Below are 27,431 nucleotides of genomic sequence, written 5' to 3' on the forward strand. Positions count from 1 at the left end.
CTATAGTCAGGACGTGGTCTAAGGGAGATAACCATATCGATTTTACGCAGAGACTGCGCAGACATTCACGGGTCTTCAACATTATGGAAAGTTTATAGTTTATCTTAAATTGTCCTGTGCAAATATCGTCTAGGACTTACTACAGAATCTTATAATATAATCACAATATCTTAGTCCATTTTGGCAATAAACTCTCAAAACAAACAATATGCATTTTCATCACATGACCATGATGATGAACATACAACCCATCAAACGTTTAGACTGGCTCATCAACTTTTAGCAACTGATTGTGCAAAATATTCAATACTGCTTAAAGGTACTGTTTACATTTTAACTGATGTATTGTAAAACACATTTATAACGTTGAAAAGAGTATTGTCATGAGTTTCACAAATGATGAAAATTGACAAGTTCTTAACAAACCTTTACATCAAAACGAAGCAATTTGAAGGTGATCGTCATACATTTCATCTACAGACGATTTGTAACTTTTGGTTCCCTCAGGTTAGAGGAGTAACTCATCCTTGGTGCAACCACATATTTATACATAACATACAGTGAATGCTATAAGTTAGTCTGAACTGTTGATGGGTAGTATGTAAAGACTGGAAAGAAATTGAGCCAAGAAATGTTGTTCCATGGTGTTGGCATCAATGTTCAAGTGCAGGGTAACCTGGAAGTTTGATGCAGGTAAATCACTTCACTCCATGGGCACCAGTTAATGTTGGTTATACTGAAGCAAACTTTGGACAACTATGCAATACTGAGTAGGAGACAGATTCATTGAAGTTCAAAATAATGTTTATCAGATACAGCTGCTGAGCTGAAGTGGAATGACAGAAAGGTCTGTACTGACACAGGTCTTACATGTTTGCCGCTTCAGCGTAGATACAGAGCTGACAAACGAAGAAACACAATCAGGGTCAACTAAAAATTCCAACACCATCATAGAATGCTGACATGTTAAAGGGAGACAACTCTGCAGGACGACTAAGCACAATTAAGAGGCACTTTAACATGGCTGACTTGGTTGATAAATGTCACACTAACCCCTTTCAAGTTCATGATGTCAATCACTGAATTGTAGCTTGAATATTGCTAAATACAGTGCTAACAAACCAACCAAAATGGTTTCTTGAACGTCAATGACAGATACATTATGTACCATCTTGGATGACAAACGAACAACATTCCAATAATGCAGGCAGTGACTGAGTTAACCTTCTGCAACAGCTTGAGTTGAACAACTGACATCACAAAGATACACAGAAATATGGACTCGTCTCTTTTGTTGAACCCCCAACTGTGAATCTAAGCTACCTGAGACCTAGTCATGAAACAATGTGTATCAGCTGATTCACCTCAAGCCCATCCCATATTTCTTCAATGGATATGTGGTGCCAAAAAAGAAGAAACAAATATCAGTAGTTTCATATTTTATTCCATACATCAATAACAATAAATATGCTGTAACATCACTGATGTCAAGAGCATATCAAATATCAGTTGTTGATTGGCAGTATGCCATAAGTTATGTGTTTGTCAAAAACATGTTTCTTGCTAAATTCATGAGTCACTACATTAATCAACCAAAGTAAAGATGTTCCCAACATACAGAGTTAGAGAGTTGGGTTTATCACTGTTGTGAACAATTTCTAGATAATTCAGTGTGTCAGCTCCAAACCGATGCAGGTCTGAAGATGTTTACCACTTTCACAAAACTCATTAGCACAGACAGGCGATCATAAATTCCCATATTTTGACACAACTTATGACAGTTTTAGAACTATGGTTATTTTTTACACCAGCATCTTGTTCTGAACTAGAATACCAACAGAGTCCACTTCAGAGCTGTATTTAATAAGTAACATTCTCCATCACCCCAGAAAACATTCCCAACGAATTACTTGCCTCATCACTTCCCAAACAAATAATATATAAATAAAATGTTGACATGCACTCTATTCACAACACAGGATGCATCTCCAGGTACAAAGAACATCTTCAAAACACTGGATACACAATAAAATCAATAAACATCAGTAACAGACATACATCACATTCTCACTGTACGCATCCACTCTGTATTACAACACACCCTTGTCCACTGTAGAGAGTTTATAGTTACAGTCAGTTTCTTATCAACCTGTGAGATACTTCCTGCCAAAGAACTGGACTTTCTTCTCAAACGCAGCTGACTTGATAGGAGTGTTGATTTCATAGAAAGGATTCATGGCCAACTAGAATGAAATAAAATATACATGCCAAATGGTGATCAACTTAATTTAATTCAATGTTTTAAAGCATCCACAGGCAGCAAATAATTAGAAAAACTTAATAATTCAAAAAAATATCCATACTAACTTCCTGTTCTTCACATAAGAGACAGAACAAGGCAAGAAGACTATATATCAATCTTCAAGTTCCAAGGAGCTGTGTCTGTGTGGGAAAATGCAATACTCAATAACGACCTCACTGAAAATGTCTCACAATTTCATTACCCACCACAAACTACTAATACCAAGGGCGGTGGGGTTGCCTTCTGATTAATGTTTTCACACGGCACACTGGAGACCCCACATGGGTACAATGTGTGAAGCCCATTTCTGATGTACCCCGTTGTCATACTGCTGGAATATTGCTAAATGCAGTGTAAAACCATACTCACTCACTAATATCTGCATAAATATCAAACATGACTAGACAATGTTGGTCACATTCCTATGAAGCTTTAATACAATGGTATTTAATATTGGTATTAAGAAAAGAATCAAAAGATCAAATTGTTACAATGAATCATTGTAACGTTTAACCCCACACACAGCATTATCCAGTTAGGCCACCTACATGACCTATTAACAGTAATAACACTCACGCCTGGACCACATAGACCACAGCACATCATTTTGGTTTATTTTATCAAAATATAACCTGTCACTTTCATTTCTAAGGTATATAGAAGAACATTCAAGAACAAAATCACTGAAGTGCAGTTTCTGCATAATACTAACAAACAGACATCCGATCAATATTGTATCACCATATCATAAAAGCACAGAATTCTACCGGCTATTGCAAACTCAGCCATAGTTTACACTTACCTTTACATACGTATCATACGTTTCTGTAAAGAAGTTCTTTATTCCATCTTCATTCTTAATGTCATGGAGCATCAACAGTCTCATTCCTACAATATAGTTAAGGAAATGTAATCGTATGTCCTACTTTCCTCATTCAGCTTAGTTCGAAAGTGACAAGTCTGATATGAAAATAATTCCCTTTTCCCGAAAATGAAAAAAAATATACCACAGGCAAAACAGTAATTCAGTCTATGTGTAATGTAAAACTGTAAAATTAACAGTTTACCTGAGTATGAACTCTTTCATAACAACAGTCTTGTCTTTTCTGTGTCTGTGTGTGTGTGTGAGAGAGAGAGAGAGAGAGAGAGAGAGCGACAGACAGAGAGAGAGAGAGAGAGAATGAGAATTAAGGCTGTGTAGCTGCAGCATGGTGGAGGTTTCTCGAATAACCTGTTTGTTGATGCAACTGATATTCAAATATTATAAATATCCATGAACAGGTTTTTTTTGCAGAGCTGAACCTGCCAACAAGAAATTTAGACTATCAAGAATTATCCCCCTTATAAAATGAAACATCTTAAAAACACTACTCAGTGAAGCATAAAAAAATATTACTGTCAACCATGATCAACAACCATGTATCTTGTTGCTCACGTGAAGACTACCATTACTTGACCACTCCTTGAACTTGTTAGTAATCTGCAAGGATACTCCCAGCTGTCACAAATGCTGAGACAAACCACTCGTTGAACTTGTCCACAATCTTAAGATACATGTTGTTGGTGACCCACATTTGCTCATCAACCAGATCAAGAGCAGCATGAGCAATAAACTGGTTTAGGTGGCGATGATCATCTCTCTGTAAGAAAGAGAAACAGGCTTAACATTCTTATATCATTACACAGATGGGAGGTTCCAGCAAACACAGGTAGAGTACCAATGGATTTTTCTCATGATAGTTTAATTCAGAGAGTTACTGTTTGATCAACTGATAAGTATTTTCAGGTTTTCATAAACCATAAGTTATTAAGTAAGTGCAGGTAGCTGCAAGGAAAAGCAGTGGCTTTTATCTTGCGCATGTATATAATGAAGCAGACATTCAAGCTAAGCCTACTCAAGTACAAACTGTTTAACAACAATATATGCATCTAATACCCATGGTAGTGAACATCAAAGGTATGAAATAAGTAGGAAACATTGCCACTATACATAATCGACATAAAACAGGACAAACCTGTCCCTAGCAAAAATGTATCGCCCGATTAAATAGCCAGTAAACTTTCTTGCATATCTGGGCAAGCTTACCTTTGGATCGTTTGCCTTATTGGGAGGACAAAATTCCATCTCAAATATCGGGTTGTCATAGTGTCCAACAATAACAAAATAGTAGTTTCCTGACATCATTCAAACACTTCCAATCTACAAAAAGAAAATAATGTCAGTCACAAACATGATTTGGTTCTCATAATGGCTGAAAATTGTATCAGAATTAATGTAGTTTCAGAGCAGCTTTGGAAATATTTGTGAGACTTGTGTTTGGTTACTCGTCTTACAGTTATTGGACTGGAAGACAACTGATGTTCGTTGTAGGCATGTATTGTTCAACATGTATTGACCAACAACTCATTTTTCCTCTCATAAGTTTTGTTTTCTAGCCTTTTTGGCTTTCATGCATTTTAAGTCCATATGAATATACTGCGTCCTCTTATACTTTGACTGCGTGTGTGTGTCTGCTATTTGAAAAGCTGAACTCCGTAATATGACGCACGGTGAGCAACTTCACGGAGTCTGTAAATAGTAGAGTATGGGCTATTCAGCCTATTGTTTGAACTGTAACACGCCATTTGAGTCATTTACAGATCCATCCCTGTATACAAAGAAGGGGTGCAAACAATCGCAGGATTTCACAGCAATGCATGAAAGACTAGCATTATACCTTGGTGTCTGTATATAAACAATGCTGACACTAAAGTGGTTGCAGGAACACCCAGGTGTTTGCTTTACATCTGCCTGTTCAACGAACTTGACAGACACCCTCCTCCCTCTGAGAAAACCGGAAGTGATGTAAATTGCCGCTGTACCGAACAACATTCTTCAGTGATCCGCTAAAAATAGTACTACTTAAAATACGTGATTCGTATACTGGCATGTCACCTCAATATATTTCCCAATCATTGAAGTAGTAGAAATATGCGATTCCCATGTTTCAGGATACAAACCAATCAATGATTTTCAAAGTGAAATGTTGAAGCGCGCACACTTATATTCATACGCAGGCGTCCAAAATGGCGACGAATTCTGCAGCTCTGAACGCTGTTGCTTGATACGGTTTCGTGTTCTGAACACTTTCGTCCAAGGTACATAACCTACCGATGATCAAAACAATGTTGTATTATGTGCCTTTGATGCTGAAAAGGGATACTGTTGTTGATGACATTAAGTGCAAAAGATATTTTGTCTGTTCGTGTGGGAAATGCAGAAATTCCAAAATGTGATCTGACATGCTCCATGTCAACCAGCACGAAGATCAAGTAAACGGCATTAGATCCGTGAATGTAACTTGCAAAAGCCATGCAGTATTTTCATTCTATTTGAACTCATGATGTTAAGTGGGAACTTGAATACTTTATTTCTCGTAAGATGTGTACAATATCTTACCAGACACTTTATAAGCTACTTTCTGTCTTCATCTGTCTGCAAGTGAATTGACGCAGGGTGCCATTCGAAATGTCTTGCATTTATTAGTTATTCCATGTATAGCTTTATCGCAATTTGTGAAAAAACACTTTGAATTCTAATACCTTCGTTAGCATCAAGAAACCCATGAGGTGTTTATCGCTGACTCACTCTACTTAGTTCTCGTTATTGAGATTGCAAGTATACAGGGACCTTGATGTATCGCGGCAAATCGGTATTTCCGTTTTTATGAGCTAGACACGTCTTTTCGAGGTGATTATTTATGTAAATAGACAGCCTAACATCAGTGGCTTGTTTACTTTTTTTAAACTGGCAGGATGTATCGAATCCCCATAAGTTTTATCCAGCAGAATTATTAACAGTAAAATCTGGAATTTGTCAGACCTCCATCCATGAAATACATGTTATAATATTTACGTTTCATATTTAACCATTCCCATGCCATCTGAACTATGTCGTCTTCTTATCCTTGTTGCCAAAAATATAGCGGAAATGATGTCATGAGTTATATTTATCTGCTGGGGAATGACTTTTATTGTTTAATGCAATACGATGAAGTTCTCTCCTTTGGTAAATGTTAATCGGCTCTGTTCGTCTAATGGCTTTCGCTCAAACAGTATTAAAGTTTAAATAACAATTTTTTCACAGATGTATTGATTAAATGTCATGTTAATCAAATTTTACTACAAAATAGGCCTCATAAGTTCAGAATTCCATTTCCGATTACGAGGTTGCAGGGTAATTAGTATTACCTTGTTTGTCTAGTGATTAGCACCAGACTGTTTACCCTTTTATACATGAACACCTTGTATTTCAGTGATTCTGAGGTTTGAGATTCAGTGAAAGTTATATCCATGACTGGATGAAAATGGCAACTGGAGGTATGCCATACTCAAAGAAGGATTCGAAACAGCGAAGTAACTGGCAGAGATCTACAAGCTATTCGGATCGAGATGATGCTCACAGTCTCAACAGTGTTCCTAATGATGTGCGCATCAACAACTGGGTATGTTTTGTTAGCTGTTCTTTTGTTGTGTTATTCTTTTTTTTGTGTTATTATCAAACACTGCAGAGCAGCAATACGGCCAATGCTATGCTTGTTCCAGATTATTGTAACAAATATCCCATCTACATCAGCTTGTTCCATGGTACTAGATTCAAAAGAATCAAATTCTTATAACAGAACATGTATATACACATTTGTCTGACAATTTGTGGTGCATTTTCATCGATAATGAGAACATATTAAGTTGCTTGTTAAGACAGAGGTTCCATTATCAATCTAGCAGATTATTAACCTGAAGAAATTATTCTTGTGAGAAGACATACAGACTTTGTTCATCTATATGTAACTTTTGGGCAGCTATAGTCATATCATGATTTTGAATAATAGCAAGACAAATTATCATGATGATAATGTACAGAATTAATTGAACATGTTGAAAACTGGTCTGCTTTCACAACCACAGGATGAGCTGGCAATGTCTTGTTTGTGCCAAGAAAAGTAGTCTTCTTAGGTCCTTCATGAAATGAGTCAACTTCCAGGACAATGGTAACAGAATCTGTACCAAAATCTTGCTATGATCGTATATTTATGAGGTTACTAATCATAAGTGGTTTATCCTATTTGTCATGTGTTATCTTCTTGGATTTCCCTGTCAAGCATGTCTACCATTATTATTTTAGTACATATGTGTAAATTATTTTGTAGGATTTCTCAGATTGGCGTCCTAATTCCCAGTCTGTTGATGTAAAGCGTCGGAAGAAATCAAAAGGTAATCCAGAACGAGAACGTGAACAATCTCTTTCGCTTGACTCACCACCTCACAGAGAAGGTGAGAAGAAGCAGAGGACACCATCTACTTTTCCACGTACAAAGTTTACCCCATCTACACCTACACAGCAGAGGGTTGCATTGGAGAATCTACGTCAACAGCTCACATTTAGTGATTTTGATGATGTAAGTACACAAGATGTGACGACAACTTTTGGCTTGTCATGGGGCTATTCCATGACACTGAAATTGAGATGGAGAATATTTGCCGGAGTTTGATTCTTTTTTGTTTGTTTATTGTTTAACACCGCATCCAGCAATATTCCTGCTGTTTGATGGTGGCCTTTAAAAAGCCAAGTCTGCATATCTGTCAACTCTCACGCATCCTGCATGAGTCTCATGCATTTGAGCCTCATGTCACACACTCACTCACAGGTACCCAAATCTCATGCATTGAGAAATTTGACCCCCTCCCCCAAAATTTTTAATGTATAATAAAATTAAAGTCACCATAATCAGGTATGTAGATTTATGTCATTGTTTTACCTGTTGCATGTGTTGCATGTTTTTAAACATAATTCTACCAGAAGCCTTGAAAATGCATCTCAAAATGCCTAAAAACCATTTTCAACCCCCTGCGTCCTAACCATGGCTTCGCCCTGGACCTTGGCCCTGGCTTTCCAAAATTCTCCAGCATTGGGAGATCTGAGGGTGGACAGCTATGAGTCTGGATGAGACGGTGATCAACAGCATCAGCATGGACCTACGTATATGGCATACAGTGGCACGTCAAGTAGATGTTAAATGGGGGTTGTGGTTCACATCCAGATCCCCAGTTTAACATATACTCTTTTGTTGCAAACAACGTAGCTGTAATATTTGGCAATGACTTGATGGACTGGGTCAGCTATGAATTCCTCGACGTGGATGAAGGAGTATGGGACATTCATTCTTTTTCAAAAGAAGTCCTCCTTGGGGTACATATAAGCATTTTTATGTCCATTAAAAATCCCTACGACAGTTGTAACTATTTTGATAATAAAATATTTACAAAACAAAAAACTCGTTTTTGTCTTGTGGGACCACCTTTACAGGGCCCCCCAGGCCCCCCTACAGCCAAGAGCAGGTAACTCTGGCCGTCTACCTCGCACCTCACTTTTCATGCTGTCGTTCGACTAGAAAGACGTATGTGGTCCATTTAGATAGTTTTTGTGCTATCTACCTACGGAATTATGAGTGAGAAAGAGTCAGCTACTGTATGTATGGTTCCTTTTCTTTCGCACGGGCGTTAGTTGGAATTTCTTGGCTGAAATTTTCATTCATATATTGTTGTAACTTTGCCGGTCGGGTCCTATCTTCCTGTCATGTGGCAGGCAAGATGGCGGTCTTTATGGCTTCTTTTTAGTGCGGGAAGTGTTTCGCTTGCATCTCACTTATTCCTACGTGTTTCTTATTAGTATGTTTTACATGCTAAGATGTCTTAACCCATTTGTTCTTGTTTCAGTCAAAATGGGTAGGTTGGTTTTTAAGACTTTTAGTCTTTTAGTATTACGCACTTGTGTGTGCACACTTGTTATTGCATTTATCCGCTTATACTTTGTTGTTTAGCTGGGTTAATGTATTTTGGCAATTTATTATCGCCCGTGCGTTTATATTTTGCATATTGTGTGTTCAATTGCGTATGTTTTCTGTACATCAGTTACCATTAGTTGGTTCTGATTGTTACAGTTTCGGGGTGCACCCAAGTCTTGGGTCTAGGCTCAGGCACGGGTGCTGTCCCTGTGGGAATGTCAGATCCAAGCTACGGCTCTGGTGTCGTTTTCCCCGCTGGCTCTAGAGGTTTTGCACCGAGCACCGGCTCGGGTGCAATTCCGCTTGCCGGTGCCGGTCCATCGGGTCTCGTACCGTTGGTCACCAGCAACCTAACTGGTGGTTCTCGAGCACCGGCTTTGCCTCCTGCCTCGGTTCCGCTCAGTGCATCGGGTGTCCCTGCTTCGGCAGCCGACCCCACAGGGTCTCGACACCCTGGTTTTTCAATGAGCTAGGGGTAGGCCGACTCGGACATCTCGGCTCTTCTGGGTCTGTTGTCCTTGTTGACAGGTCCCTTGTGCGTCGGGGTTACCGGCAACCTAACTGGTGGTTCTCGAGCATCGGCTTTGCCGCCTGCCTCGGTTCCGCTCAGTGCATCGGGTGTTCCTGCTTCGGCAGTCGAAACCACGGGGTTTCGGCACCCTGGTTTTTCAGTGAACCAGAGGTAGGCCGACTCCGACATCTCGGCTCTTCTGGGTCTGTTGTCCTTGTTGACGGGTCCCTTGTGCGTCGGGGTTACCGGCAACCAAACTGGCGGTTCGAGCACCGGCTTTGCCGCCTGCATCGGTTCCGCTCAGTGCATCGGGGTCCCTACTTCGGCGGTCAATCTCACGAGGTCTCGACGCCTTCTTTTTTCGGCGAACCGACGGAGGCCGATTCGGAGCTTTTCGCTCCGTTCGTCCCCGGGGCAGGTACGCGAATGGATCGCGGTAGCACTAACCCGATTCCACGGAGCTTCGTCTTCCTGGGAAGTGTTTACTCCGTGCAGGGTAGCCGAGATCAAGGGGCTGTGCCGCAGGTGGTCGTCCCTGCGGACGCCCCCGATCCCGCTGAGTTTCGTTTTCTTGGGGAAGCGTTTGCTCCGTGTAGGGTGGCTGAGGCTCAATTGCCTATTTTACCTTCACTCCTCAGTGAGGTAAGTAATCCGCTCCTGTAGGGTAGCCGTTCGCGGTTCGATCTCCCGGAGCTTGACCGGCTACTGGATGGGGGACGATGCGCTATTTGACCCTCCCGTTGTCGACGAGTGCGTTTACGCCTCGATCGCGCTTGGGGGGTCGTCGGGCCACTGCCAGGCGTCGGCTTGTCAGGGTCGTCGCTTGCCGCTTTTTACCTCATCGAACCAGGTGTTGTGCTCGGTTTCCGCTCCTTTGAGGAGCAATATCGGAACGCCGTGCAGCAACTTAAGGTTGCGGTGCACTCAGCCTACCTCTCTGTCTTGCAGAGGCAGGTGGTGTCACAGGAGGACGGGGACGAGGATTTTTCCTCGTCCACGTTAGAGCGGCAACTTACGGAGGTGCATTCACATTTGACGCGCGACTCAATGCGTTCACGAGTCAGATGATGTATGTTGTGATTGGCCTTCGTAGGTTATGGCTGTCGCCAGGTATTCACCGGCTGCACAGCAGGCACTGCTGTCTCTGCCTTTCCGACTGGGCTTGACCCTGTTCCCGGGGGCTTTGACGGGAGTTAGTGAGGCCGCGGAGGCCGTTAGTCAATTCAAGGACTCTTAAGTCCTTTCTTGAACAACCCTCCACCTCTTGCCCGCGGCCTTCGGTCCTCAGCTCAAGCTATCCTGCGACTCAGTCTAAGGATGCGCCGAAGTGGACTGCTCCACTACAGGGCAGGGGTAAAGGGAGTACCTCCGGAGCCCTTCTACCCGAAATTCCTGTGGGTGGTCGCCTCACGTTATTACTCAGGGATTGCCACACGCCACAGTGGAAGCGAGAGCTTACTCCTTTTGCCGGGATTCGCTGCACTCCGGTGCCGAAGTCGCCGGAAAAGGTGGCAATCCTCCGTGCCGAAATTCAGTCTTTACTGGACAAGGCAACTATAGAGATGGTTTCATCAGGACAGGAGACTATGGGGTTTTACTCCACTTATTTCCTGGTAACCAAAATGAACGGAGGGTTCAGACCCATTCTAAATCTCAAGGGTTTGAACAACTTGATAGAGGTGCCGTCTTTCAAGATTGAGACACTGAGGTTAGTGATCTCGTCTGTAGAGGCAGGGGATTGGCTTACGTCAATCGACCTCAAAGACGCATACCTCCATGTACCGATGCATCCTGAGTTCAGGAAACACCTTCGGTTTTCCTTCGACGGGGTTTGTTATCAGTTTCGTGTGCTCCCCTTCGGCATCTCCACGGCGCCAAGGGTGTTCACCAAACTCATGCTAGTACCAGTTCAGGTCGCCACGGCGCAGGGCAACTTTTGTTTCCCGTACCTGGACGACTGGATCCTCAGAACGCTCTCCCAACACCTAAGTCGAGAATCCACACAGTAGGTGATGGATATTCTCACCAGGCTAGGTTGGGTTATCTATCTTAAAAATCAACTGGTGCCGAGGATCTGGTTTTCTTAGGGGCGAGGTTCGAGATAACCCGAGGGGAGGTTTCTCTGTCCCAAGAGCGCATTTTCAAGGTACAGGGCATAGTGTTAAGGTTCCTTCAGTCCCTTATTGCCTCAGCACGGACGTGGCTTCAGTTGCTAGGCAACATGGCGGCGACGGTGGACATAGTCTGGCGTGCACGTCGGAGAATGCGTTCCATTCAGCAGGCGTTAGCACAACAGTGGTCCCACTCTGAGAGCTACGAGAAGAATCTGGCTATTCCCCAGTGGTTGATACGTCACTTGCAGTGGTGGACAGATACTGGGCAGTTTCTACTATGGTGCGATCAGTTCAGCATACGGGTTATGCCTGTGTATCTCCCAGGGGTCGACAACGTGCGTGCAGATGCGCTCTCACGACGTGTTCTGGCTCCCCACGAGTGGTTGCTCGATCGGGAGATATTCGGGATTATCTCCCAGTTGTCTGGGTCGTTCTAGGTGGATCTGTTTGCCTCTGGAGTGACGAACTAGATTCCGGGGTTTTTGTTCGCGGATTCCTGATCCGAGAGCGATTGCCGCCGACGCCTTCCAGCGGGACTGGACGGACAGGGTGGTGTCGGCGTTTACGCCAATTCCCCTGATTTCCAAAGTTCTGTCTCAGCTTGCCACCCAACCAGCGCGGCTACTAGTGCTTCTCGCACCTCTTTGGCCGTCTCAACGCTGGTTTCCGGTAATACTCAGGTCGCTAGTGTAGCCGCCGGTACTATTACCGCGGCGACCGAACCTACTATCCCAGGACGGCCAGCCTCACCCCAATCCCCAGGATTCAGTGGGTGGCCTGGCCACTGTCCGGAATCGTCTCCAAAAGAGCGGAATTCCTGCATCAGTTGCAGACACAATTCTGGCTTCGTGGACGGATTCCACGAATGTACAGTGTGAGGATAGATGAGCCTGTCATGCGCGCTGGTGTGGAAATAGAGGGATTCTCGATCCCTTTTCTTCGACTGTAGTTGAAGTATTGGAGTTCTTACCGTCTCGTTAGAATCTGGCTTAGCCTCTTCTACGATTCGAGGCTACTCCATGGCTATTTCAGCCTTCCACATACCCGTTGAGGGTGCCTTGTTGGGACAATACCCCCGGGTACAGCGTTTTCTTGCAGGCGTGGACAGACTGCGTCCGGTCGTGAAAGGACAAGGTATGATAGAGGCCCTTATTGGCCCACAACATGTCATGATTATCAAAATTTTACAACACGATAATTTTAGCATAAAAGGAGCTAAAATAATTGTTGAAGTTACCTCCAATTGCATTTTTATGTTTTTTGTGTTGTTAGTTTTCTTCTTTGAAGACCTCAAAGTTAACATATTTTACAATATCTTCTAGAAACCTACATTTTCTGATTTTCAGAGTGATAGAAAAGTGTGAGCAAAAGCGTGACCCATCCCAATTTTTTCACCACATATGAAGAGAGTAACTTAGAATGCACACCTAAAAAATTGTGTTGGGTCACGCTTTTGCTCACATCAAAATCTTTAAAAAAGTACATTTTTTCGGCTTATGAAATTGCCCCATACAACATCTCAAAAAATAAACATTGACATAAACTAGCATCTTTAAAAACAATCCATCATATTTACACATCTATGATGCATTATATTTTGAATGGTTTTGTGCTCTAAAATACACATATCAAACATCACTATTAAAATTTTCAATATCATAAGGCACTCACAAGGCTGATTTATGAGAGGTAAACATTGGTGCTTGGTTGTTGGTCTCTGCTAGAAAAGTAAGAAGATGTCTGAAGATTTTCAAAATATGATCAAGCAGCACTGTAAAGGTGAGAATCTTTGTTATTATGTAAGAATTTGATCAAGTTTTTCTATCATCTGTGTATCAAACACCTTTGAGTTACCTGTCACTGTCAAAATAACACTGTCATTCAACGGGATTGCCATGTAGAAACATATGCATTTTCCAAGAACTTATGTAGCTTGATGCTTCCAATGACATGTTAGATTTCATTTACAAAATGACTACACTTAACTATATGAAAAGGATTTTTTTTAGCTAGAATAAGAACATTGTATCAAAGTCTAGCAGATGATGAACACAAGCAGACTTCAAGTCATACATAGTTGTAAAGTGTAATATATAAGCTTAAATTCACATTCTGAGGCAAAGGAATATGTAGCCTAATGGTTGCAATAGTGGTCTGTTGGGGGTTTTTTTGTTATCAGACATGCAGGTTCAAGTCCATGTAACTTTTCTTTCTTTTTTTTCAAAGTTTGTTTATCAAGTCTACAATGTTTAACTAAACTGTTTCACATCAAATCCAAATATTGTAATTTTTTTCTTAAGTTTGGTAATCTATGTTACAACACTGGTGAAACAAGTTTTAATTAACATCATGTAGATCTTTTCTTAAGACACTGACCATTCACCTTTTCAAGTCGGTCTAGTTACCTTTGTTCCCAATATTTTGAATTCATATTTTATACATTTTGATTTACTTTAGGCTTATACACTTTTGAATACTGCAGTTCTTGAGAGTTAATCAGATACTGATATTGATGACTGTGCGAATGAAGAGTAATAGTGGATGTTTTATATCTTTAAAGTGGATTAGTTGTGAATAATTACTCTGTGACTTTAACATGTGCATGGTGTTAATATGAACCTGCGCTGACAATGACATTTCACCCGAAATGGGCCCCATTGAGGTCAAGACCTGTAATTTTTAGTGCAACATGGTTTGCTATTGTAATAACATACGATGATTGAGATGTTACCTGTATATTTGCTAAAACTGGTTGTAAATGCTGACTTGCAACACTCACTAGTTAGAATCAAGCTGTTAGAATCAATTGTTATCATGCTTACATGTTGTACAATGGACCCATGGATTACATTTGCAAAGAATGCTGTGAATAATGACTGAGTTTTGGGGACACAATTGGCAAGTAACTGTTTTGCAACCCTAATTGGGCCCCTTGGGGTTAAAATATTATGATTGACATTGACATGTTTTTCAGCATGACTACCTGTCGTAAAACTGCTGTAATTTGTATGTAAATAAAACAACAGTTGTAAATAAGCCATTATGGCAGACTGATATTTCAAATTTCTTGTTATTTTTCATGGGAACTGATAAAACCCATTTTGGGCCCCTCCGCAGTAAAATTACACCTCAGAACATATAAAATATAGCATTTTTATGCAAAGCTGACTTGTCTCTAAACAAATAACATGTTTTCAGCCAATTCTGTTAGTGGGCCAAAAACCACCCTTATCATACCTTGTCCTTTGTCTCGAGTTTTGGAATGGTTACCCACTCCTCTCGTTTATGACTTGGCCAACCCGTCGTTACAATTGTTAAGTTGGAAAACGACTTTTTAGTGGCGGTTACGTCTGGTAGACGTGTTAGCGACTTACACGTCATGTTTTCAGACCCGGATCTTACTATGTTCCATAAGGATCGGGTTAGCATTCGCTTACCGGATTCATACCGCCCAAAAAATTCGATCATTCGCTTCGAATGACCGCGCCTATCGATCTAACTGGGTGCATGCTGCCTGCGTCGTCTGATAATACATACCGTAAGGTTCGTGTATTAGACGTTATGAAACCTCTTAAAGTTATTTTAAGAGAATAGCCTTGCTCCGTACGGAGAAACAGCTATTTTGCTGTTGTGGTGGCGGAATGGCTGGCTATCCGACTGATACACAGACGGCATCCCGATGGATTGTATCGGCAGGCTGCAAGGTCTATATACATAAAGGCTTATCTCCCCAAAAAGGGGTTGTCAGCTCACTCAGTGAGAGCAGTGGCCACGTCAGAACCGTCATTACCAACTGAACAGACTCTCATGAGAGTGTGCTCGGTTCGGTCAGTCAGTTCCCTGCAGTAGACAGAATAGTTCTGCTCAAGCTGATTAAGCTTTGTTAGATAACTATATCTGTTTGCACTCGGTGTTGGGTAACTATCCATTCCCATTTTATTGGCGGTGATATTTGGTGATGGTTTCTTAGTCCCGCCCTCTTTGGCTGGGTGCCTTACTTTCCTTTCCATTTCCCTGCTTAGCTTGCTAGTGCGGTATGGACATGGTTCAGTTTGGCGAGTGTCACGTACGTCCAGGTCTCCAAACTTTGATTTGGGTGGGCGGGGTTTGTCATTTGGGATTTCCCAAATTCTAGCCAATGGGCATGTAAGCTTTGACAAGCGGGTCCTCAGCTTTGTCACGCCCCCGCCTTGATTGACATCAGCGGTCAGGTGACCAGGTCGGTGCCTTTTCTATTTCCGTGTGATTGTAGATTTGCACTTCGATCGAATGGACTGTTGCTGTCAGACAGAATACCACTCCCAATTGCTTCTCTTCGGGAGTCTGTTTGATGCTTATATATACCCCAAGGAGGACTTCTTCTGAAAAAGAATTATACAAACCTGTAGAGGTTATGAATTCTTTGAAGAATGTCCTCCTTGGGGTACGGCCACCCGCCTCCCCTCATTCTGTCTGATACGTTCAGCATGAAAAGTGAGGTGCGAGGTAGACAGTCAGAGTTACCTGCTCTTGGCTGTAGGGGGGCCTGGGGGGCCCTGTAAAGGTGGTCCCACAAGACAAAAACGAGTTTTTTGTTTTGTAAATATTTTATTATCAAAATAGTTACAACTGTCGTAGGGATTTTTAATGGACATAAAAATGCTTATATGTACCCCAAGGAGGACATTCTTCAAAGAATTCATAACCTCTACAGGTTTGTATAAATTTTCAGGTTTCGAAGTTATAATCAATTAACATACCCATTCGGTCCCCACGACACCAAAATTAATGTACAGGCTGTCAAGTTTCCCTTGACTGATGATGCAACGCAGGGCAGCATAAATATTGCGTTCATGGATGTCCACCCCGACGAATCGGAACAACCATTTCTTGATCAATCTCCACATGCCGATAATGAGAAACATAAGACGAATCTTAAATGAGAAAGCGGCAATACCATGTCATGAGGGACGATTTGTAACTCTTTGGACGAATCCTCTACCGGCCCATCTCGCAAGTAATACAAATTCAGTTCGCCATCTTTGATATCCACTTGATCGATGTGGTAAGTGTTTCATGGACCATACAGGGTCTGTTTATACATTTATACCCTCCTTCGTGTTTACTGAGCTAGTACAGATACCACATGACGATCCTGTCCGCTAGTTTTTGTATCTTTGTTGCCACCATGCACTGTTTTAGCTGATTCAGTTGACACAGATTTCATTAGAATGGCTTTAATGGGTCGTTTTTTGAGTCAAGTGACTTTGTTGTTGATCACCGACACCACACGTGGTAAGTGCACCATCCATTCCATCAACCATTTTTCAGGGTTGACCATCTCTCTGGCGTACCTATGTCTGAACAAACGCTTAGCTAAAAAGTCGTGTTAAATCTTTCTGCAATGGCTTGTCTTTGGTGAGCTCTGGCCTTGCATTGTCTCTCCTGGATGTGTTACATGGCTAACAGCTGTGGCACGGCTTCCATGAATTCGTGTCTGGAATTGACTTGTAATTTGGTTGGCCAGGTCAAGAGATCCGTTCTAAAGCCTTGGCAACTTGACTCGAATCTTTGCTCATGAGTGGTTCGGCTTCCTTGTAGGGACTGGTGAAGTCCATGATGGTCAGGGCATAATTGTACATTTTGTTTCTCACCATGTTGTGTGGGAGAATGGTTGATGGGTACAATTGGGAATGGCATCTTGTGTTTTTGGCCAAACTTAAGCAGTATCTTCAGAGATGCGAACAGCTTAGACAAACTTTGGGATGGCAGCCACTCTTTTCCAGTATGTGCTTGGGCTTAAGTAAACCTCCTTCATTATAGATGAGCCCTACCGTTCATTCAACAGTCTGTTTCAATGCATTGAGTGGAGTTTCTGCTATTGGGGTCTTGGAAACTTGCAACGCGTTGAGGCAGACTGTTGGTACCCATAGCAATAGGTGTGGATGCCATCATTCGCAAACCATTGTTTGGTATCCGTCAGTGACAGCAAGGTTTTGTTGAGAGTGATGCCATGCTTCTCAATGCGTTCATGGGGTGTTTGAATGTGTGTTTATCGAAGACAGCCTGTTTGAAGAGGATGTGATGTTTCACACATATTTCTTCACACCTTTCACCTTTTGGACTTCACCCTTGTCGGCTTTCTTGATGTAATAGATCTTAGGTTTCAAGCGGATGTACTCGATGATTGGGGTGCTGGCAAATTCGTTATTCATCTTGCCAAGGCGTTTTTGTTGGCTTGGCTATGGATCAGATGGTCTTTGAGTAGTCACTGGTCTCATACAAGTTGCTGTGTTTCGCCATGTCCTTGTACATGTCTTCGGTCTGTAGATTCAGCAACAAGAATTGGTGTCAGTGTACAGCAACTTGCATTGATTGCCGTATTGCAGTTTGAGTTTGTTGTAGTAGAAGTCATACACAAGATGTTTGGACAAGTCAAGGATGCTCAACCCCACGTAAATGGGTCGGTTGTGTTTGATGTGACTTTTGTTCATGTCAAGTGCTGCCAAGTCATAATTGAAGAAGAGCTTGCTCTTGTTGAAGGTTGGGCTGGCCATCAGTTTTCTGAGTTTTCCTCCTGTGATTGCACAAGTTTGACCTCCACACAGTCACTCATGTTTTCCATGGGTTTGCTGAACACCGAGTTGTACATGAGTTTGTTGAGGTTTTTCTTGAAATAGCTCATGGCATTTTTGCACAGCAGGTTTTCAGCCGAATGTAAGGTTCCATCCAGGGATGTTGATGAAATTCGAGCACCCAATATGTTGTGGTCAGCTTCATGCCCAGTGTTATAGTTCACCACGTACTTGGTCTTGTGCATCATATTTGGGACGAGTTTTTCCATGTTGGCCAGCTTTGCTTTTTTGAGCAACCGGAGCCTGTGTAGTACCACACGGGATTGAGTTGGTATTGTTTCAAACACATTTGTCTGAAGGTCTCAAACACATTGGCCAGCAGGTACATGTCCGTTTTCAAGTACAGGTCATGATAATTGCCTAAGATATGGCAGCCCAAATGGTATGGGCGTGGTTGTACTCGTCCTAGGAGATGGGGTCAGTAAAGCTGCTGTACAAGTGACTGATGGTCAGTACTTGGGTCTCATCGAACTTGGACCTATCGTCAGTGTATTGGTCGGTGATGGTGAAGGTGTCGTTGACCTTGACCAAATGGGCGAGGAATAACAGGAGAAACTGAGCGCTGTCGATGAATCTCAGACCGATGAGCAAGAACAAGATATATTTCTCCATGTTGGGAATGCATTTCATATTGCCATCGACCTCAGAGATGGCTTGCATGATCAAGTCAGCATTATACCCTCTCAAATTGTGAAACCTCACGGGGATGGTGTACGCGTTGTGAGTGGCGCCTCGATGATGTGACAGTGATCTCGAACAACATCCTTGTTTAGAGGTTGGCAATAGACCTGGTAATGATTAGCCTGCCGGTAATTGCGTTGCTTCCATGGTGTCATATCCATGAGATAAGAATCTGACGCTTCCCTGATGGTTCTCTCGTGTGTTGTAAGGATGTGAGAAACATTTTGGCTGCGTCAGGACCTCGGTTGATGATGGGAGCATTCGTTTCCAAACCAGCACCGGAACGCAAGCTTTGTGGGCCTGTATTCTGTACGTGAAACTTTTGTCCGTGGACAGAGCAGTGGTGTTGACTGTTTTGATGAAGGCTTCGAAGTCCATGTATATCATTCTCGAGGTCTTCCCACATGTACGTGACATTTTGGTGGAATGGGAAGGAAATATGATGCAGTGCCAACATAGATTTGCGTCATGGTCAATCTTATGGTTTTCAGGCTTCGTATCATGCATAGAACTTGTCAATGTCTTTGGTGGGCATATTTTGCGGGGAGTGACGTCCACTCCAAAATATTGTTTGGGTTTGTGACTGACCGTTAGCGCCGCGAGTTTCTCCTGCTTGGTGTCTTGTTTGTTCTCCATCATTTGCTCGAGCAGTTCATCGCACTCCATCTCATAATACAGTAAACTGTTTTTAAATCTAATAAAATAATATTCTGCGTAGCACAGCAATAGGATAGTCAGGTGACCCACCATGAAAATTTGGAACGTGCAAGTTATAATATATATTTGCTTAAGTTAATTTGAGTGTTCCTTGAATGTTGCTTAAGTTTGTTCGAAATATGCTTGAATGGTGTTTGAATTTTGCTGCCTATACAGCCAGGAATGAGAACGGGACATGTGCCTCGGCTTGCACAAGTAGTACCATCAGGCTGTCAATACCATCGATGGGATGGATACCATCCTTATCGTCGCCGGCATGGGACTAACAGGTGACTTCATCGGAAGTTATCCACCATTTGTGGCCAACCCTGTCATCCTCAGATTAGAAGTAGCTGCCAGGGTGTTGGGACTGGCGGGTGTCGCTCTTAAGTTTGTTTCACATTGGCTTCAACGGAATGCCTTAAAACATGACCAGATCCAAGTGCTAGCTGAAGCCTAGCTAAACACAATTGACTATCCCTTTTCCAAAGCGCTCACGGACAGTAAACTCCCTGAGGAAGAATTGCGGGAGAAACCAGACGCCTGATGTTAGCTGAACTCGGCAAGTACCACCGCATGAAGGAAGATATTTGAAGATTCAGGAAACCACCGTCGACGAAGCCAAGAAAAAAAGCTCATCAAAGAAGGCCAACAACAGATCATTCAAGCCTTCATGGCCAAGAACAAAGATTTCACAAAAGACTCACCTTAACCTTCTTTGTAGAGATTAACCTAACATGAAAAAAAATTAATTATAATAAAAATAAGAAATAATCAAATTAGAAAAAAATTGATTAAAAACCAAAACCTAAAAACATAGCCAAAAAGCCCCCTGTGGCCACAACCCACGGAGGGAGAAATATTGTGTGTTTTGACCAGAGACCAGCCTGGTCCTTGGTCTGATGTTGGTGATGGTGCGCTGGTATTTATTCCATGGGGTTGTGGTTGACTGGGCTCTCTCCGAGAGCTCCATGTTTTTTAGAATGGCAAGCTTCGAACACTCAGTGCAGGAATGTTGCAACTTCATCCATACTAGCTACAGTAGCAAAAAGAATGTGTGAAACACATTTTAAAACCAGTCACTGGTCGGTTTGAGGGAACCAGTCTGTAACAAGTATTATGGGATGGCTCGCCTCGCACATGTTTGATGGCTTTTCAGCTTGAATAAAGATAAATAAAATGCAAACATGATGATTTTAGGTAATACAAACCACGCTGATCACGATAAATGCATTGATAAACATTGCAAGTCTGTGTAGAAGCCAGAATTGATGTTGCTGCACCTTCCAGTGTCAACACTGGTGAGCAAGCGGCCAAGGGAGAGTAGATGTTAAATTGGGAGTCAAATACTGGTCGCCATTTCCGTCCTAAAAAGGAACAGTGTGGAGGTGTTCTTTGTTTCTTGACACACTTCTTATACAGAAGGCTTTTCAAACCCTGCCTTTTCAAAACTATTTGTATCAAATGCTAGAATCACTTTGCTTTTGTGTGTTTTGTAGCAGTGCAGCACTGATGGTGAACCAAACAATGAAAGATTAATGAACACACGGAAACGACATGGCTCTAACTACTCCCATCCGGAGAGTGGAAGTCGTGGAGATGGCAGTCATATTCGAAGAGGGAAGGGTGCTGATGCTTCTCCGGCTGCTGCTGCAGCAGGTGGTCAGAGGGAGGTGAGGAGCAACAGAAATAACAACAGAGATGATGCATCCACCAGGGATGTTGGGGTATGTAAGATGGGCAATAGAATTTCTCTTCAATGTTACAAGTCCTGTTAAAATAAATCAGAAAGGCAGTATTCTTTATGGTTGAACACTTAATCAAATAATGTAAGTATGCTGTCTTTCTTTAAAATTGTCAGCTTATAAAATGCCAGTCAAATAGATGGGGTAGCCTAGTGGTTAAAGCATTTGCTCGTCACGCTGAAGACTCAGGTTCAGTACACCATATGGGTACAATGTTTGAAGTCCACTTTTGTCACCTACCGTGATATTGCTAAAAGCGGCATAAAATCTAACTCAAGTAACTCATTAAAATGTCGATCAAGCAGAAAAAATCAGTAGAGAAACCTTTTACAGCATGACAAATTTGAACCATCAAATTAGTTTGCATCTATCATAATACCATAATGAGGACGTACAAGTAGTGTTAGGATTCGTGAATATTAATAAAAACCAATGATTTTGCATGTCATTGGTATTGGATACTGATTGAGACTGTCTCTTTCAGCCTGACAGTAATCAAATTGTGGGGCGGCTAATGCAGATTCGAGACTACATCAAGCAGGCCAACTCAATGATGGATAACCTGAAGAAGAGAGGGGATCCTGTAAGTATGAGGACTTAGATTTTCAATACAGGTTAACAGTAGATTTTGAGTAGATTTAGAGATTAAAGAGCAGCGAGAATACAGTGAAGCCTCGATAATCTGGACAGTTGTGTTGTGTTGTGTTGTGCGCACTGACTTCGGTCCAACTGGTTTTTACAAAGAGAAGTGCTTGCCTCAGTGTGAGTGTCTGGTCGCGTCCCTCCTCAGCACAGGTGATGTAATGTCTGACAAGCGATCTCTTGTAGTAAGCCTTGAAGGTCCGAATTATCCCTGCATCCATTGGCTGAATGTGAGAGGTTGTATTCGGTGGCAAGAAATGCATGGTAACATTTTGCAAGTTCATCGAAGCACATTTATGACTTGCAGCATTATCTAGTAACAGGACTGAATGTCCAAATACTTCACCAAAGTGTTTACTAAGGAAATCTAAACTTGCTTTCGGATGTTCTTCTTTATACCTTGCAATCTCCCTCTTTTCAAATGCAGTTATCTCGTTTCGTTTTTGCTTGGTAGGTTGACTCGCCATCTTTGCTGATACAAGTGTCAAACAAACTGTGAATGTACAGCATCTTCTGTCGGGGACTTTTTGTCTAATTACAACAACAACCCTTAATTGACATTTCTCAAAAGTTAACAAGAGTTTATCATGTCAACTCAATGTTACGCAGTGTTTATTGCTCCCAATGACAGAGCAATAAGTTATGTAAACATCGACAGGAGTCGCAGTTACGGTTCGTGAACATCATTTACAGTGTCCGAACAATGAAGCGATTTACTGTTTGTTTTACTGATTGGTTACACCTTTTTAGCGTCCGGTTCCGGAAACTGAATTTCCGGATTATGGGTGCAAATTATATAGGCATTGATTGGTAACAAGCTGAAATCATCCGGGAGGCGAGACATCCGGATTGTCGGCGTCCAGACTAACGAGGCTTCACTGTAATATATTCTGTGCCAAGATCAATATGACCATTTGCAATAGGTTTATTTAATAAACTTGTGAAGATTTGGGTTGATATTGGTTTTCAGCAACCGTAAGGCTCTCTCACTTGATTAACACGTATCCCAGTTGCATAGATTGATGCCCATGCTGTTGATCACAGGATTGTCTGGTCCAGACTGGATTATTTACAGACCACCAAAATAGCTGAAATATTGTTGAGTGTGGTGTTAAGCAACAAACCAAACAATAGATTGCAATTAGGCCTTATGAAATATTTTAAGAGGTATTGGGGTTTTTTTTATGACAGTGATTGCCAGTCATCGAAATGTGATGAGCGCATAGTTGTGAATTCACATATAGTTGTGTCCCTATATTGTCTGTCATTAAGATTTGTGTTCAAGTCATTTTTTCTAATATCTATACGGTATATAGCAAAATGGGTAAAATCATGATGTATGGTGCATTTGTTATCTTCTTGAAAACTACTTGCATAATCAGTAATGTTGATTACAAGAGCATAAGGATGACAAACAGATGCTATGCTAATCTTTTGTTAAACCAGCTCTAATACTAGTCACCTCAAACTCAAAGTTATTTCAGTTGATAGTGATGTTGAACTTAAACATAGATGAAAAGCTTGTGTTTTGTTGGAAGCTTTTTAAAAAAATTCTTTGAAAGAGTTATATCTTATTACATTATAGGGTGACCTACAGAAAGCCAGTAAATTATCACAAGTGATCTCATCCCTCAAGGAACAAGAGCTTACATCTCTGGACAACTTGCAGAGGCTCTGGGTTAGTACTTAAGTTTTAATTGGTTGTGTTCGTTTGTTATAGAAATCTTATAAGGAAGACTTGGAAAAGTTGAAAACCCTTATAGACAATCTGAAAGAGCAGGAACGAGGCTACATGGGCCTGCTTCAGAGGACACTGGTGAGTAGGCTGGGGGGTATAAGATGGTGTTCTGTAGCAGAACATGACTTTCTTCTGGAGTTACTGTCTTCCTGAAAAACGTTATTAGACAGCATGACTTTGTGAACATATTTTTCTGATGTTGAATGTTTTTCTTGTAATTGGTATCAAGTTAGTGATAATTCTGTTAAGTGCTTGATGATGAATATTTAAACATACATGCACATGACTTTGTTCTGTGGTGTTTATACCATGATCAAGAGTCTACAAATAGTGCTGCTTTTGATCAATTATTATGAAGTGAACATTTTGTTTTGTATTTCTGTCTTTAATATTTCTGTTTCTTGAGTGGTGATATATATATATGATTGAAATTTAGCTATTTGTGTGGGATTTTTTGTTTTTCTCTCAGGGTGTTTGAATCTATGATGGGAAAGATGAAGTGTTATCTAACAATGTGAAGTGTTGTGTGTATTTATTTTAAGTTTGGCAATAAAACTGGTTAAATAGAGAAATCCATGATCAAGCTTTTAAACTTTACTTCTGCTGCTTTGTTATGTCCGTTGTTGCTTTGTTTTAATCATTGCTAATGTGACGTTAAGTTTTAACTCACTCACTTTGTTTTGATCATTATGATTTTTGAGATGTTGAGATTTTATAGATCTTTTATCATTTGTGAAATTTATGAAAGGTTTATCTCTAGATCGACTAATAGGCTTTCATTTTCATCAGTTTCTTGAGTCAGTAAGTGTATTTGTAACATGTGCTATCTGTTCATTGTTCTTTATCTGTAATCAGTAACTTGAAATTATAAATGAATTGATAAGGAAATTGTGTATAGGTACTTTAAAGAATGCCAACTTACAATCAATCATGCACAGGCAATGAGAGATGAGTCTGGACTCCTGGAGAATGGTGCTGTAGCCAGAGCAGAGGCTGATGAAGGCAACAAACGGGATTCAGATGACACAGCATCAGTTGATCTGGATGTAGACACTGATGCTTCAGAAACAACAGTGAGTAGTTGTGTCACAGACACAGTCATACAAGTTGGATTTGTTTTGTAGGCTTTAAAGAGATTGGAGTGCAGTCATACACATTTCTTGACTCGTTGCTCTTTTCAGTTTAGTTGGCATGGCAATTAAAACTGGCATTACATATCTGGAACACTTAACAATTGTTGGCACAGTTTGTTCAATGGCAGAAATATATTTTATCTTGGAATTGGAGTGAAAAGCAATTCATATGGACCGCATATATTCTGGAAACCTCACCTTCTAGATATTTGTGTGAAACAGATTTATGCTGCATAACATGAATTTCAGTTATGAAACAATGCACTTTTGTGAGTCACTTATTGGCTGACAGTGGTATTGTTTTTTTCATGATTCCTCTACCATCAGTCCTCAAAAACCTTGTTGACGGGGTTGTCACATATCACCAGTTACCCTACCTAATTGTATAGATTGATGCTCATGCTGTAGTGCACTGGATTGTTTGATCCAGACTCGATTGTTTACAGACCGCAGCTGTATACCAGGAATATTACTGACTGCAGGCAAGAGCTAAACTCTTTAACTCACTTAATTTTGCAAAAGTGTTGCTTCCATTTTGTACAGAAGTGTTAATGTTGTTTCTCCTGTCTATCCTGCATAAGGAAAACACACAAAGCTCCTCTTCACGTCCTCGCATTGAAGACAAACTTGGAGCAGATTCTGAGGCAGAAGAGAGTGGAGATTCCAACTCTTCACATGGAGACTCTGATAACATGGACAACACAGTAATACCAAGTTTGCCTGGACGAAGGTCAGACTGGAGTGGTGTTCAGGAAAGTGCTGCTGATGTAAGTAAAGAGATTTTCTAAAACATACAAGCGGCTAAATATTGAACATAAGTAACCGTCTTGTCCAAACTCTACTGAAGACTGTCTTACAGCTGGAAGATTGCCAAATATTTCCTTAGATAATGAATACATTAATGACTAAATAGACCGCTCTCTTTAGTTTGCAGGCTGTGTGAGTAAAGTATAATGTTACACATTCAGATCAGTTTAAGACTTTGGGTCAGTGATTTGTAGTGAGTGATTGTTTTTCAGATGGATGAGCAGCAAGCTTCTGTGGCAAGACAGGGAGAACTTGAGAGTTTGAGGAGACAAGAGGAGCTGCTTAAGATTCTGGTAGAAAAACAGGATCAGGTAGATGCAGATCAATATTATCATAGATTAAAGCTGGCAGTCTGAGTAAACTTAGTCTCACTGTATTTTGTCACACTGTATTTTGCAAATCGCGAAAGTGCACATGTGCACATACCTTTTGAACTTTTTATCTCAAAAAGGTTCGTACCCGAACGATTCCAAATGCTATTTAGCGTACGCTTGCCTCCGGGTGATGCACACGGCGTACATAACAGCCATGACAACAGTGAGTGAACAATCGCTGAAAATAGTGTTTTTGGCAATATTCAAGGATGTTATCTTACCTAAATATTAGCTAATGGTAACCATGTCAACAGAAACCCCAAAGCATATATACTGCAGGTCAAATAACTGTGTTATATGCAGATCTATGTCAGTGACATAAATATATTGAAAGTCCCTCCGATCCCTAAATAGTACCCGTTGTCTGATTGGTTAAATCTGTATTACTGTCTCGCGTTTGATTGGACTGTCATTGGTTGCTCAAAGGCTATGTGACGCGACCTCCTACTAGGTTTTGTTAGGCTCAGTAGTGGAGTGTAACAAAAAGTACTGAGAATAAGTTTACTTAGTCTGTTAAAGCTGATTAATTATCCCTCACTGTGCGTTTAGTGTGTAGCGGGCATATAGTATTAGGCTCCATCTGTCTGACTGTAGGTACAAAATGAATGAGTAAAGCACTGTTGCGTACATTCTTTTCATATTTGGTACCTAGGTTCATCACAGTATGATAAAGGAGCTGATCAGGTTTGGTGACCTTGGCCTACATTTTAAGGTCACAAGGGGACTTGAACATTTTACCCTTGTCAGCGAGCTATCTGAAGAACCAGTCGCTGGATTTTTTTCATATTTGACACCAAGCTACATATAGGGATGCCATAGGGCCCACTTGATTTGGGTGACCTTCACATCATTTTCAAGGTCACACTGACACTTGGAATGTTTTAACATGTTCATGTTTAGCTTGTCATCGAGATTGCTCAAGAACCAGTCACTGGATTTCTTCATATATAAGACCAAGTATCATCTATAGGTGTAGGGACCAGTCGATTTTGGTGACCTTCACATCATTTTCAACCTCACTGCGGCACTTCAAAGGTTTCAACACAAAGTTCGAAGTTCGATTTGATAATAAGTGGCTGGGGATTATGTGACCTTAGTGACAATGCTTGTTACCTATCTATTATCCTTCTTGTAATACATCATTATGTAGGACTGTGTAGAATCCAAAACATAATGATATCCAGCTAAAATAATTGCTGTGTATATGTTCATGGGATTAAATGGACAATCATCGTTCGAAGCATTTGTCA

At 41.2% G+C, this 27,431-nt stretch overlaps 2 protein-coding genes across 6 annotated transcripts in view; one reads left to right on the plus strand and one right to left on the minus strand.

Annotated features, from left to right (window-relative positions):
• Positions 1–1,426: 1,426 nt before the first annotated feature.
• On the minus strand, positions 1,427–5,149 carry LOC137272867 (trafficking protein particle complex subunit 2-like). Its single transcript, XM_067805276.1, has 5 exons — positions 5,020–5,149; positions 4,389–4,502; positions 3,795–3,942; positions 3,105–3,190; positions 1,427–2,243 (listed from the first exon to the last, which is right to left on the minus strand). The coding sequence occupies exons 2-5, from the start codon at positions 4,485–4,487 to the stop codon at positions 2,145–2,147; spliced, it is 432 nt and encodes a 143-aa protein (XP_067661377.1). The 5' UTR covers positions 4,488–4,502; positions 5,020–5,149; the 3' UTR covers positions 1,427–2,144.
• Positions 5,150–5,351: 202 nt separating this feature from the next.
• The window catches only part of LOC137274316 (pericentriolar material 1 protein-like), a 57,347-nt gene continuing 35,267 nt past the window's right edge, over positions 5,352–27,431 (plus strand). For 4 of the 5 annotated variants that reach the window (XM_067807456.1, XM_067807457.1, XM_067807459.1 and 1 more), the window contains exons 1-9: positions 5,352–5,440; positions 6,598–6,786; positions 7,492–7,740; positions 21,242–21,469; positions 21,972–22,070; positions 23,850–23,945; positions 24,806–24,940; positions 25,582–25,767; positions 26,020–26,118. In XM_067807456.1, the coding sequence (XP_067663557.1) occupies positions 6,643–6,786; positions 7,492–7,740; positions 21,242–21,469; positions 21,972–22,070; positions 23,850–23,945; positions 24,806–24,940; positions 25,582–25,767; positions 26,020–26,118 (1,236 nt within the window). In that variant the 5' untranslated portion in view covers positions 5,352–5,440; positions 6,598–6,642. Of the gene's footprint in view, positions 5,441–6,597; positions 6,787–7,491; positions 7,741–21,241; positions 21,470–21,971; positions 22,071–23,714; positions 23,808–23,849; positions 23,946–24,805; positions 24,941–25,581; positions 25,768–26,019; positions 26,119–27,431 lie in introns of all 5 variants that reach the window. The other variant, XM_067807458.1, reaches the window with a different exon arrangement.

This window comes from Haliotis asinina, chromosome 2 (genome assembly GCF_037392515.1).
Source record: "Haliotis asinina isolate JCU_RB_2024 chromosome 2, JCU_Hal_asi_v2, whole genome shotgun sequence".
NCBI lineage: Eukaryota > Metazoa > Mollusca > Gastropoda > Lepetellida > Haliotidae > Haliotis > Haliotis asinina.